This window comes from Pseudopipra pipra, chromosome 9 (assembly GCF_036250125.1).
Source record: "Pseudopipra pipra isolate bDixPip1 chromosome 9, bDixPip1.hap1, whole genome shotgun sequence".
NCBI lineage: Eukaryota > Metazoa > Chordata > Aves > Passeriformes > Pipridae > Pseudopipra > Pseudopipra pipra.
The window spans coordinates 12,146,620-12,160,681 of NC_087557.1; the positions used below are offsets into that span (position 1 = coordinate 12,146,620).

At 46.1% G+C, this 14,062-nt stretch overlaps 1 protein-coding gene across 3 annotated transcripts; it reads right to left on the reverse strand.

Moving 5' to 3' along the window:
* Window positions 1-6,198: 6,198 nt before the first annotated feature.
* On the reverse strand, window positions 6,199-13,885 carry S1PR1 (sphingosine-1-phosphate receptor 1). 3 transcript variants are annotated; one of them, XM_064664581.1, is made up of 2 exons: window positions 13,179-13,885; window positions 6,199-9,001 (listed from the first exon to the last, which is right to left on the reverse strand). In XM_064664581.1, exon 2 carries the CDS (start codon window positions 8,869-8,871, stop codon window positions 7,732-7,734), a length of 1,140 nt encoding a protein of 379 aa, XP_064520651.1. In that variant the 5' UTR covers window positions 8,872-9,001; window positions 13,179-13,885; the 3' UTR covers window positions 6,199-7,731. The 3 variants fall into 3 exon arrangements, with proteins under 3 accessions (XP_064520651.1, XP_064520652.1, XP_064520650.1); XM_064664582.1 differs by lacking the exon at window positions 13,179-13,885 and adding an exon at window positions 10,292-10,419; XM_064664580.1 differs by lacking the exon at window positions 13,179-13,885 and adding an exon at window positions 9,893-10,140.
* Window positions 13,886-14,062: the final 177 nt, after the last annotated feature.

A 14,062-nucleotide genomic window follows, 5' to 3' on the forward strand; every position in this document is an offset into this window, starting at 1 on the left:
CCCTCACCGCCCCAGGGCTGCGGGTTCCCCCTCACTGCCCTGTGCCTCGGGGGAGGGCGACAGCGCCCACGCTCAGCTACACCCAGAGCCTGGCAGGGCTGGGGGCTCTCCCGGGCAGGCCCTCGGCCCTACCACCTCCTACAGCCGGCTGCTGAGCTGGTGCTGCCTCAGCTAAGTGAAAATAAAAACCGAGCTTTCAAAAACAATCCCAGACCTGCAATGCACCTCTGTTAAAAAAAAAAAAAAAAAAAAAAAAGAGAGAGAGAGAGAGAAAGAGAAAAAGAATACTTCTGGTTGCTTTGCATTGCCACAAAGCTCCCTCTTGTTGGTAGGAGGAGAGGGTGCCCGGCGGGACGGGAGGTGTCCGAGGCGGGGGGCCCGGCCCCTCAAAGGCTGGTTCTGCTCTGAGGGTGTGACTCGGTGCTCCCAGTATTCTGCAGTACGAAGATGTGGTTAAGTACTTAAGTACCAAAAAAAGCACGGGCTCTGCGAAAGCCTGGCCAGCTTTAGAGCTGCCGCGCTTGTATTCTCACCTTCTGGGCTCGGGTTTAACACCCCCTGTCTGACCCAGCACTCGCGCAGCCCGAGCGGCTCTTGGCGCTCTCGGAGGCGCTGCTGGAGCCTTTAACTTCTTTAGGTCCCTTTAAACTTCTCCCCGTTACAGCGAGCGCTCTTTACTTATTACCAAGATAAAAGAGGTTTTCAGTTCTTTTTTTGTTTTTTGTTTGGGTTGGTTTGTTCTGTCGGTCCGGGGTGGCTGTGGGTTCCCCCGTGGGACCCGCGGGGCTCCCCGGCCCCAGCAGCGATCCCAGACAGCACAGGGCACGTAGGAAGCAGAGGGAAGGGAAACGCGGCGCAGGAAGAGCCGGGCTGGGCCGGCAGGAAAGGCACGGGGAAGGCAGCAACAGCACGCAGGAAGGGGCCCGGGGGCGAGGGCAGCGGGAGCGGTTTCGGTGGCCTCGAAGAGAGCCCGGAGAGGAAGGGAGGGTGTTTTTCGCCTCAGAACGTGCCCCTCGCGGCCCTTCTGAGCGCTGAGAGCCGCCGTGCCCCGGAGGGGGGGGCGCCGAGGCCCCGGCTCGCCCCCGCAGCCCGGGAGGGGCGTCCGCAGCTGGGGGTCGGTGTGGGAGTGCGGGAGCCGCGGGACAGAGCTGGTGCTCAGGGGCAGGAGCCGTGCCGCTTGGGGGAAATAAAAACCAACCACCCCTAATTACGTCCTGAAATACTGAGGTACTTTGAGTCTTCAAACATCAAAATACTTTGAAAATACTCTGAGCTACTTTACATGTTTTAACTGGTTCTAGTTCCTATAGACAGACTCTGCTTTTTGTCTGGAGCTTTAAAAAGTTTTCTTTCTGTACCACCCAGCACACTTCCATAGCGTAGCTGCTGGGCTGAGTATTGTGTTTCCCCATTCTCGCCGATGTGGTGGGAAAAGGCTTTGCTCACTGAGCCTTTTATGTTAGTTCATCCTATTAAAGCGCCTTGCTTTGTTGTCCTCTGAACCCTCTTTAATGCCTCTGCATTTTTCAGCAAGTTTAGTGAAAAGCAAAACTTCACCCTGTATCATTAAAGAGTCCTGACGAGAGCCACATTCATTCCCTCATGAACCATTTCAAGTTGAAAGATTCAGTATTACTTCACTATCACCTTGTGATAGTTGTGCAAACAAGTTCCTCCCCCTCACATATGTTATTTGTTAAAAAAAATAAAATACATTTTTGCTTGGGAAATGGACATTCTCTGAGACAAAAGTTAATTTGAAATATTTTCTCACATTTGCAACACGAAATATAAAAACACTAAGAGAACTGATAAAATGCAAAATGTATCGAATTTCTGAGCAGAAAAAAAAAAGTTATTACACTTTTTGGAGTTGTGGGCTGCTTTGAATTAACATCTCTGTGCCAACATAAAGGATTTGTTCAAAAGGTGCATAGATCAAATAACCTTGATCAGAGAGAGAAAATACACACTAGCTGCAAGCAATTTCTTATCTTTTGCCTAAACCAGCAGTAGAAGTGGGAGTTGGATGGAAATAAAAAACATCTAAAAGTGCCTGGTTCACATGGATTCCTTGTGCAACAGGCATCAAAGTGGTCAACAGATTAGAAGAAATCGTTAGACCATTGTTGTGTCTTCCCTGAAAGCAAAAAAGATAACAATGCAGACTGTGGTGAGTTGTTTTTCAGCACTTCTTCAGAATGTGTTTTCCAACTAACATCTTGATCCTTCTTCCAAACGGGAGGATAGAGTTGAACATGTTGCTAGATTTTTTTTCTTCCACTTAACTAAGCAGCATCCAGCTCATCAAAGTGCAAGGAAATACTGCAAGTAACTGGGTAATAATTGAACTGGCAGACTCTCCCCCCAGTTCAAAATTAACATAGATACCACCTCTTTGAATAGTACCACAAAATTCAAAGTATTCACTTGTAAACATCCTTGTGTGTCTATTATATATATCTTTTGTGGGAGGGTTCCCAAGACTCTACCCACAGTTGCTCAGGAAAGAGTTACAGAACTAAGGATAGAGTTCACAAGTGAAAATCCTCAAAATCCTCAGCTTTATGTCTGCATTACCAGAAAGGATTCCTTCATTTCAAGTGGAAAATATCAGACTGTAGTCCAGCTCTCCTCTCCCCACCCCCAGCCACAATCCCAGATTGTCCCCGATGCCTGTTTTCTCAGTCACAATCTCGTGCCAAATCCAATTTTCACATCATGAACATTTTCATTGCACATTCTCTGTAACCATATAAATTCTATTTCTATTGCTTAAAGCAATTCACGCCCCCACCTTCACATTATACAGCTGTAGGTGCTCAGTGTGGGCAAGAATTTGTCTGAGACACTATTCCAGCAATTTTTACTAGTATCCTGCTAAGTAAAAAAGTCTTGGCTTATGCCAAGTATATCATTGTTTAAGAGAGCAAAACTACCTTTAGCAGTCAGCTCAGGTCAGGACCTCTAAGTGTCAGCTGTGGCTTACACCAGATTTGTCACAGGTAGTGATACAGTTTTCATCAATGATTTCACAAAGCCCAGCAGATAATTTTAACCCAGTATTTATTCAGTGATTTCCCTCTAGCCTGTGTTTTCCAAATGTCCATTTGTTTTCAAAGCTGTGCAGTCAGTATTTTGAGCCCACTTTTAGCTGAGTGGAGTGATTCTGAATAAACGCTGCAAATGCTACATACACATCTTAATATTTAATGTGGCTTTGGTCACACATGTTTCCGATGAGCCGTTTTTATGTATAGTTACTGTACCGTGCACCTAAAAATGGGTCTTCTCCAAGCAGTAATTCACAAAAGCTCAAAATAAATATTGGCCTTTGTGTCAGGTTTCCATTATGTGAGTACTAACCCAGGCTGGTGGAAGGTTCACAGAGGGTTGACGGAGCTTTGTGAGCTCTGCTTTATTAGGACTTTTCCATGCCGGAGCACTCCTGGGTGTGGCTGATGGGATTTCCTGCCTTTTGTCCCATGAAGGTAGCACGGAAGGTCCAAGTGCAAGGAAACACTTCCTGCTTCACTCCCAAATAAGATTTTTCAGCAGAGTAAGAGACTAGAAAAGTTTGTGAAAGCAGATTACAGGAACTTAAGTTAGATGAATTCTGTTTGGGTTTTTTGTTTCTTAAATCTTGACAGTTCAGTTGTATTGGATTAATTTCATTTTCCAAGATAAACAGTATAAGGAATTATTGAAAGACGATAGCTGTTTTCCTAGCAAATTTCATCGGGGAATTTCCAGCATTTCATAGCTGAGCAGGTTACATAGCTCTGGTTTGCATACCCACATTTTTGGGTGCTTTGTCAGTTTGACCCTTTTTACAACATCTGACAATGCCTCAGACCATACAAAATTGAATCAGTATTGAGGTCTTCCAGGCCAAATTAGGAAATAGGAAATGGTACAGTTGGGCAATCCCTAAATTTCTTAGTTGACAGAGTAAGAAAAGGATGGATAACAGTATTGTTACAGTTTTCCGTTCCCTAGTTTTAGTCCTGGCTGCCTGTGGTGTACAGCATGCCCAAGGTTAGTTCCTGCTGAGCGGTCTGTGGGGCATTCGGGCTGCAGCCCCTCTGTTGCCCAATGTACACCCTGCTACAACTGGCTCTCACAGAGACATACCTAGTCAGGGAGTTGCCAGGGAAGCAGCAGAGAGATTTTATGATAATTTTCTATCCCTGTTCTATTTCTTGCACTGGAAGAACAGCTAGGAAAAAGACTAAACATCAAAGGGCCAGGTTACTCTGAATAATTGAGGCTATTCTATTTCACAGAGACATTTGGTATAATGCACCTTTTCAGTCCTCAGTTCATTTTCTCTGCCTGTTTGTCATACGGCCAACACCAGGACAAAGCTCCACACCCTTTCCATGCACACAGAAGGCAGGCTGGGGCTGGAATGGTGCTTTCTACATTGCATCCTTCAAAACTGTGCACAAGACCTTTGGCCTAACCTGCTGGTATATGGGAATGCATGGCCCTGGCCAAGGAGCTGCAGAGTTCTCCTGCAGGAAGTTAGGAACAGTACAAAGTGGCCTGCCTTTATTTTTTCACGGCAGGAACCCCTACTGTTATTAAGGTTATTATTTTATTACAGTGATTGTTCCCTGAGTCTTGTCTACATGCATAGATGTGGCCTGTCTATGGAGGAAGCCAGTTTCAGTCACCATGATCAAGAGTGTAGGAAACGCTTCCCATGGCCCAGTGCCACACTCTGGTGCGTGCGTGTCTTTTATTGCATGAATTACGTAGGGCTTTGAGTTCTCTACGAAAACTGGGCTCCCATCTCACAGTCACCTCCGCAGGGGAAACAGTCATTTTCCAAGAAGGCCCACAGTGCAATTAGATGGGGCAGATAAGCAAGGGATACAGAAACAAAGGCAAAGCGAAGGGAAGTGACTCACCTGTGGGCTATCAGCTATGACTACGGAAAGGCCAGTGGTAGTCACGAGGGGTCAGTGGCACAGCCATGCTGATATAGCTCATCCCTTGTCACATGTGGGACAAACAACCTTAATGCCCATAAGGCTTCGGGAGCAGAAAGGCCCCAGTCCTTTGGATAAAAACACCTCTACAAATTCAGATGTCCCTGTGCATTGCCTCATCCCTGTACATTGCCTTTATTTACTCACTGGGAGCACAACGAGGGCTTAACTTGGACTTTCATGGTTTATATACTTGTGGTGCTCTGCACAGAAGTGACTTTATCCCTGGGACAAAGCAGTGCTTTCCCTCATGACTGTCAGCACCCAGAGTACACCATCCCTGCCCAAATGAAGGCATTAGCCAAGAGACACTTTATCTTGTGCACAAATACAGATTTGCCATTTTTTCCAGCCTTGCTCAGGTCACTAATTAAAAGCCTAGGAAGTGAGCACACATGAAATCATTCCTTCCGTACAGGCAGACAGATGGAGAGAAATTCCACCCTGTTTCCACTCTTTTGTCTTCAGGGCATTTTTGGAATTTCCTTCAGGAAGTGAGGTTATGACCCAGAGCCTTCCTCGGTGAGTAGGCTCTCGTTTCCCACAGTAAACCCTGCACAGTGATGACATACAGTACGAGAAGGTGAGGTTTATCTTCACACTCCAACTGCATCCTGTATGAGCTCCATGGAACTTAAAAGTAATGCTGAGAGGCAACAGCCGCAGGAGAGGAAATGGAAGTCAAGCCTTTGGAAGAAGTAACGCAGCATCTATTCCACTCCATTGCCATGGTCTTCACTGGTGGACCCAACGGAGCTGCAGTGCTTGCAGAGTTGAGGCCACCATTCGGTGTTTCATGTAATTCCTCCATGTTTGCAATAAACTAAGAATTAAACTTACGAACCATACTGGTGAAACAAGTGAATTATTTCACTTATTCTGCTCTAGGCAGTCACGGTAAAACTGGTTTTCCTTCTGTTTGTACTTCATTAGCTGTTGGAGAAGGATTGCTAGTCCAGAGATTTTTCTAATGGCATTCCAGTAATACACCATATGCTGATGAAAAAGTTATAGATTAGTATTCATTCTGTATTTTACGCGATCCTGTGACATTATGCATTTTGTGTCCCCACAGAATTGACTTAATCCCAGCATGTACTGAAATCAAGGAATTCTTTCAGTGGCTTCTATCAACAAAAAAAACACACCTGGCATGAAACCACCACAATAATACAAAACTACTAGTAATCTGATAACAGAATCTTTTAAAAAATCAGTTTATTAATGTTTAGAAGTCAATAAAGCTATGTGCAAATTGAACAATAAAAGTCAGAAACATTTTAAATACTATTTTTTAAACCAGAAAAAAATCCAATAGTTTAATTGCACTGGAAATTTTACTACAAAGGCAGTACATTTTCTTTAAAAAATACACTTCTAGGAATTGCCAATAACTGTAAATCACTTTCTCTCAGCTATTCCAGATATACCACTTTTGTTATAGCAATACTCTAGGCGCATGAAGACTCCTGCATCTTATTAACTTATTTACATTGTACACATTCAACCCCATTAGAACAGGTTAGAAAAACAGAGGAGTAAAAATGATGCTGTAAAACAAATACATTCAATTTAATGACAGGTACTTCTTCCGTGAATTGATAAAATACAGACATCTTTGCTGAAATTATAAACATTAATAAAATGTGCCAAAATGTATTGCATTTTGTTATGGAAGTGCATTTATCTATAGTCATTTCACTTCAACTTTCCTTTTATTTTTCTGAAACTCAAGGTACTCTTTTCAGATTTTCCAACTGATCTTTACTTTCGACAGGCTTTTAACCTAACACTGAAATGCCCCTTCAGTTTTTAGCTTTTCTTACTTAGGCAAAAATCCTGCTGTTGTCAATACTATTTTTTACTATTATGTATACTTTCAGTCATCTTGAAGAGAAATGACACTTAGTTCTACCTTGCGTTTTTCATGATAATGCAGTTGATTTAATGCTATAAAATAAAAAGGCAATTAATGTATGGGGCCAAATGCTGTTATGAGCTACTCCATAAAATCTGACACAGTCAATGGAATTGTACAGGTGAAATTAACTGCAGAACCTAGCTCATGGTCTTCAAATGTAATATGGACTGACAGCAAAAATTCACAGCTATGATCTTGCTAAATAAAACCCCAACAGCTTTGGACTCTGCAAATTAAACCTTATGACTTAACTAAAAACTCTGCAAAGTGATGCCAAATTATGGTTGTATGTGGTCTAAATTATTTTTTTGTGATCTCTTTCCATGTTATGTGCTAAACAAACACTCCTAACCAATGATACCAGAGCCACCACTAAACTCAGTACAGAAAGATCTTTGTGTCAGTGGTTTGCTGCAAGGAGAAAAAACTTCACATTCTTCTCACATGGGAAAAAAAAAAAAAAGATTAATTCTCCCTTTCCCTCCTCCCCCTCTCTCTTTCTCTCACACACACCAGGCATCATTTCACCAAGGCATCAGTCTTTCAGAGTTACTAAGGAGATTTCAGGATATGAATGCGCCTGACAATCCTGAGCTGCCTCAGTGCAAAGACAAAACATGCTCCAGGAAAAAAAGACTTCCAAGCCAGAACAGTCTGTCCCATTTCTTGAACTCCAGCCTCACAACTGCACCGTTTGCCTCATTAGAACTAATGCTACTTGCTCACTCAGCCCAATGCTGCTCCTGTGAGCAGGAGGCATCCCAGCTCCCCCACTTCAGAGTAAGGCTCTGAAATACACCCCTATAGTTATTCCTAAGAAGATGAGGTAACATTGCCCGAAGACATAATGGTTTCAGGATGGTCACCGTCCTCCTTCTGTGGGTGTGAGGAGTTGTCAGACTTACTCCGGCTGAACTCCATCCCTCCAATGATTGGCCTTTTGAATTTGGTCCCAGAATCCGCTGGGGGACATTTGCAGCAGCACAAAATCTTGATGAAAGCCCTGCGCATCTCTTTGTTTGTCAAGGTGTAGATGATAGGGTTCGTGGCTGAATTGAGCACGGCCAGCACTAAGAAATACTCTGCTTTATAGAGGATTTGGCAGGTCTTCACTTTACATCCCACATCCAGTAAAAGCAGGATGAACAGAGGAGCCCAGCAGGCAATGAAGACACTCAGGACTATGATCACTGTCTTGAGCAAGGCTAGTGACTTTTCTGAGCTCCTAGTAGCTTTGGTAATGTTTTTCCGAAATGTCAGCCTGCGGCTCCTAGTCCTCACCATGGAGTAGATCCTGCAATACAGGACGACAATAGATAGCAAAAGGCCAGTGAAAACGGTTGTGCAAAAGAGAATATAGTGCTTGTGGTAGAGAGGCAGCACGGTGGAGCAGTTGGACAAGAGGCTGATGCAGTTCCAGCCCATGATCGGGAGTCCCCCGAGGATCACGGAGATAACCCAGCAAGCGCTGATCAGCAAGAAGGAGCGGAAGCTGTTGCTGCCATTGTGGAGTTTCATCTTCAACATGGTGATGTATCTCTCAATGGCAATGGCCAACAAGCTGAACACAGAAGCTGACAAGGCAACAAACATGCTGCCTTCTCTTACAAACCACTGGGAGGGTGTGAGGCTATAGGTTTTGTGTCCAGATAGCAGGAGGTTGGCAGTGTAAGCCACACCAGCCAACAAGTCTGAAAGAGCCAAGTTCCCAATGAAATAGTACATGGGTCTGTGAAACTTCTTGGTTTTCCAGATGGTAAGCAAGACAAAAATGTTCTCTAAGATTATAAAGCAGCAAATGATGATAAAAACCACCGACGTCACTTTAATTCCACTGTCCACATTCTCATTTAGCTTTCCCGTGTAATTATAATGCTCTTTGATGACATAGTTGACATCAGTGTTGGCCGGGTTGCTCATGACCTTCAGCGGGGCAGTGGTGCCAGAGCTCATGGTGCCCGGCTGGCGCTCCTTCCCCAGCGGCACCACACGGTGACACCAACTGCAAACCCGGGGGCTGCCCCGCAGAGCCTTGGCCCCGCAGCCTGCCCGGTGCTGCTGCACGGCCTCAGAAACTGCAGCCCTGAGAACAAGAGGCACAAAGCCCAGAGTTAAAAGAAGGAAGGCAAACAATGTAAAAAATCACAAAGGGTTTAAGATAATCTGCTAGTTTAATTGTGTATCAGAATCATATAGGTATTCACATGTGACCAGTTTCATTCAGCTACTAAAATACATTTAAAAGATGGTTAGGCATATTCAATAGGTAAAGTTAATAAGACAAAAAAGTTCTGTCACTCAGAGCTGAACAGGTAAACTGGAGTCAGCAAGGACTGCATTACTGGACTTTTTCCAACTCAGAAGATCTCAAAGCTGCCCAGCAATAAGTTCTAGCCTTCTTTTTTTCAGTAGGAAACACAACTTGTAATACAACAGCAGAGATTTAGAAAGGGAAAGGGCTTGCTTGATTTAACTGCAAATGTATGAAAGCCTGCACAGAAATTACTTGACAGGAGACCTGTACTCTCCTCCATTATTAAAGCCTGAATGCACTTTGGAAGGGGGTAGTTATGCAATTTACTGATGCCATCTCAGTGGTAAATTCACTGATGTGTATGTAAACAAGAGATCATCTCAAAGCTGTAAACAGGTAAGGGGTGCCCTTGCTAAACACAAGTAAGAACATGCTTTACAAAAGCCACAGCAGTAAAAGTTTAGAAAAGAAAAAAAAATATGTAATTAAGCTACAGCGCAAGCCCATTCCATGGGTTTGAAACAAAGAATGTCAAAAAAACCCTTGCATTTAAATAACTAGTATTGCAAGCTTTTGAAATCGGCATGATTAAGGAATACACATATAGAGCAAACTGCCTTTACATATGAAGGTTGTAGTGGACATTTAAAAAGAATTAAAACTCAGGTATCATGCAAGGGAAAAAGAACAGCACGCAGAGTTGTTAAATTACAGCCTAACCGGGGCAGAGCAGGAGGTCCGAGGCCAGTGGGTTCAACTCCTCGCTCTGTTCCCGAACTCCAGTTCGCACCGCTCCCGGGCTCCAACCCGCCCCGCTCCTGTCCCGCACCGCTCCCAGGCTCAAACTCGCACCATTCCTGTCCCGCACCACTCCTGTCCCGCACCGCTCCCGGGCTCAAACTCGCCCCGCTCCGGTTCGGTCTCTGCCGCGCGTGTTTCCCGTCCCGCACCATCTCGGCCGGACGAAGCCCCCGGCCGGGCACGGCGCGGCCCGGGCAGTCTCCCCCCCCCCCCCCCCCCGTTTTGTTTCGGGGCCCCGGGGGTCGCGCCGAGCGAGACCCGCAGCGCCGGGATCCCCCGTGCCGCGGTGCGGGCGGAGCGCGGCTCCCCGAGCCTCACCTCGCTCCAGCGCGGTGCGGAGCCCCGGCCGGCCCTGCGCATCTTGCGTGCCCGCGGAGCAACTCCGGTGGGCGGGCTGGGGGGCTCGGTGGTTTTAATGTTTCTGCAGCTGCCGCTCTCCACCCTTTTCCGACCCTCCTTTCTAACTCCTCCCTGCTGCGTGCGGGACCTGCACGCCCAGCCCAGCCGCCGCCCCGCCCCGCCCGGCGTGAGCACGGCGGGCGCTGCTGCGAAGTGCTCCCCCCGGGACCCCCCGGCCCTGCCCGGCCGGAGGAGGAGGGGAAGGGGACGCCGCGGTCGCGCCCCAGCCGTGCCCGCCCCGGGAGCGGCCGCCGCCCGGCGCTCCGGGCGAGGAGGAGCCGGCAGGGCCCGGCCGGCTCTGAGCGCGGTCCCTACGCCTCGGGGATGCGGGGACAGATTCCCGACCCTCCGGCTTTCTTCACCCCCGACTAGGCACAGCAGGGCTATGGCCATATGCCGCCTCCGTCCTGCCTCTCACAGGACCTGGGAAAGGAAACACCTGGAAGAGGCTCTTCCATTTTCCCACTTCACCAAGGTGTGTTTTTGCCCTGGCAGGCCCGGTGGCTGCCACCCGCACGCTGGCCTGCAGCCTCCTGCGGCGCTGGGTGACTCACGAGCGGCTCCCCCCGGGCAGGCACCGGCCCGATGGGGCAAGGATGGTGCCAGGCTGCACACCGGAGAGGCAGAAGCCAGCACTGACCCATGGGGGATAAGCTCACTTTTTGCCACTGTCAAACAGCATCACATTAAAAAAAAAAAAATCTATGCATGTTCAGAGGATGCTGTAAAATACCTACATGTTTGAAAATATGAAGAGAAGTTTTAAATTCATTTTTTTAAAAAACAAAATTGGCAATGGCAACTACTTACAGTGGTAACAGAGTTATTACACAGAGACAGAAAAAGAAGTGAGTTTAGGTTTTATAACTCCTTCTCTCTTCAAACTTTTAAAAGAAAAAGCACCTTGGTGTATGTGAAATGCTAACTTTGGTGGTAATCTATAGTTGCACTTACTGCAGAAATTTTCTTGTTCCTTCCTCTGTTCTTGTTAACTCCAAATTGAAATGCAAACAGATATCACAATACACCAGAGCTCAATATATCAGGTCTTTCAGTTCATAGCATCACACTGGTCAATTAGCAGCAGCAGTTGTTATGGGGAAGCAGCTTTCCTCTGAAAGACAGTAAGAGTACTCTACCCTCAGGAAGAGGGTAGAGGGTCCCTCTCTTATTTATGCTAATAGTCACGCTTCAATTGTTCCACGCCTCTCCCAGAATGACTCAGATAAATTACACTGGCAAACAGACATTAACTCTTCCACCACAAAGCTAGAAACTTGAAAAGATGTTTAGCCTCCTGAGAGCCTGGAGGAAAATACAGCCGTTAAGTTACAACTGTCAGAAAAGGCATGTGAAATAAATCATGCTTGAGGCTGACACATGCATCCCCTGCAACTGCCTGACATACCCTAGATATTTCAAGCTTTCCCCCTTGTTTAGCTAATATGTAGAAAATACTAAATAAAAGTGCATTCACTGGGCATTTCCCTCTAGGAAGTAATTCCCACCTAATTTTAAGCAAGAGGAACATATTAAAGGAACATGCTTTAATTAAAGGTTAGAATGACTCAGGGTTTCATTAGTCAGATGTACAGGCTTTCATTTTGGGGCTACTGGTTACCAACTGAGAGAACTCCAATTCAGAGATGTTACATTCAACAAATTAATTTTCACAGGCTGTGTAAAATCAGAATCATAGAATGGTTTGGGTTGGAATGGACCGTAAAGATCATCTTGTTCCAACTCCCCTGCCATGGGCAGGGACACCCCACTAGGCCAGGATGGTCAAAGCCCCATCCAACCTGGCCTTGAACACTTCCAGGGATGGGGCATCCACCCTTTCTCTGGGCAAGCTGTTCCAGGGCCTCACCACCCTCACAGTAATGAATTTCTTACTAATATCTAATCTAAATGTGTTCTCAGTTTGAAGCCATTCTCTCTTGTCTTGTCATGACATGCTCTTGCAAAAAGTCCCTCTTCCAGCTTTCCTGTAGGCCCCCTTTATGTACTGAAGGGCCACAATAAACTAACTCTGGAGCCTTCTCTTCTCCAGGCTGAACAAACCCAACTCTCTCAGCCTTCCCTCATAAGAGAGGTGCTCCAGCCCTGTGATCATCTTTGTGGCCCCCTCTGGACCTGCTCCAACAGGTCAATGTCCTTCCTGTGCTGGGGACCCTAGACCTGGACACATTACTCCAGGTGGGGTCTCACCAGAGCGGAGTAGAGGGGCAGAATCCCCTCTCTCAGTGCTGGCCACGCTGCTTTTGATGCAGCCCAGGACACGGTTCACTTTCTGGGCTGCAAGCTCAAATTGCTGGGTCATATCCAGCCACTCATCCACCAGCACTCCCAAGTCCTTCTCCATCCCTGTGGGTTGCCCCACCCCAGGTGCAGCACTGGGTAAAATACACAGGCAATTTAAGTTCCACTTCAAAAGGTTGGGTATTGTATCACAAAAAGTATCATTAAAATTAGATGACCACACACATTTACAGCCCTCTTGACATCTCAACAGAGAAAACTGAAATACAGCTTCACTCTTCTCGGCCAAATGAAGCCAGATCAGCTGGATTTGCACTGAAAGCTGTCTAAATCCTCAGAGATGATAGGTTAACATGGCTCAAACTGCACAGGTTCTAGCCTCCTTGCCAGGGCTGAAACACAAGTAAACTCAGGTTGGTCCAGCCAACTCTACCAAAAGTGTAGTTGCTGCTAAGTGTTCAGCGAGGGGTTTACACCAGGGTTATACTTGATCCCCACCAACAATACAAGCCACCAACAGAATGACAACTCTTTTTCTCAGTACCTCTGCAACTGCCAGGTCCACTGTTAAGGAAGCTTGTACTTCTGTGAAATACATACAGAAATCCAGTGTATATTCAGCTCCTTTGAGAACTCGACTTGGAATTGGCTACGGTCAGAATAAGGAGAAAGAACAACACAATGTTATTCATGCAGCATTTCAGAAATAACCAGAATGCAGGTCTCAGTCAAATGCCAGGAGAGCTGCACACATCAGAACACTGAACTGACACGTAACAGCCACTTCACCTGGGTAAACTGGTTAAAAAACTGTTTTGCAACATGTCCACAAACATAAAGAGGCAAAGGCATTTGGTCACAGAGATCCTGAGTATGTATATGCTCCCAGGTACTTGAGTTTTTAGGATGAGCAGAAACTCATGTTTTAGAGCACAGCAACAACAACAACATAACACCAACTGCCTGTGACAATCAAACTTGTGGAATTTCCAATGACAGCTTAGTGTAGTGAGGATTGCAGAAGCAGGGCTAGTCACAGGGCAATTTCCTTGCAGGAAAATGCTTTGATCGTGTCAGAAGAGAAGCTGTAAGCTGGGGTCCGCCCAACGCCTGCATACCAAGACTGGTGGCCTCTGACACCACCAGGAGACTGTACTCTCCCAGTGCTAATGCTGCTGGACAACTCACAATTGCACCAGAGGAGTGTCTGAACACTATCCATCTGGAAAAGACAGTGAAAATCCCTGCAAGACAGATTAGCAAAGGATTTGTCCCCAACACATCATTCTTTTGTACCTTCAAAAATCTTTATCCATATAAGCAAAATGTACTTTTAATCATTCTGACACAATTTAGACCCCAAAGAGAGCCATTCCTCCCTAAGTGCTGGGTCACGAACAGGGATCCTTAAAACAGTACCAAGAGAGC

Coding starts and splice junctions, on each gene's coding strand:
- S1PR1 (XM_064664580.1), bottom strand. CDS start 10,125: ATGGTGCGGGACGGGAAACACGCGCGGCAGAGACCGAACCGGAGCGGG. Junction 9,002..9,892: donor GGACCTCCTGCTCTGCCCCG/GTTAGGCTGTAA, acceptor TCTTGTTCTCAG/GGCTGCAGTTTCTGAGGCCG.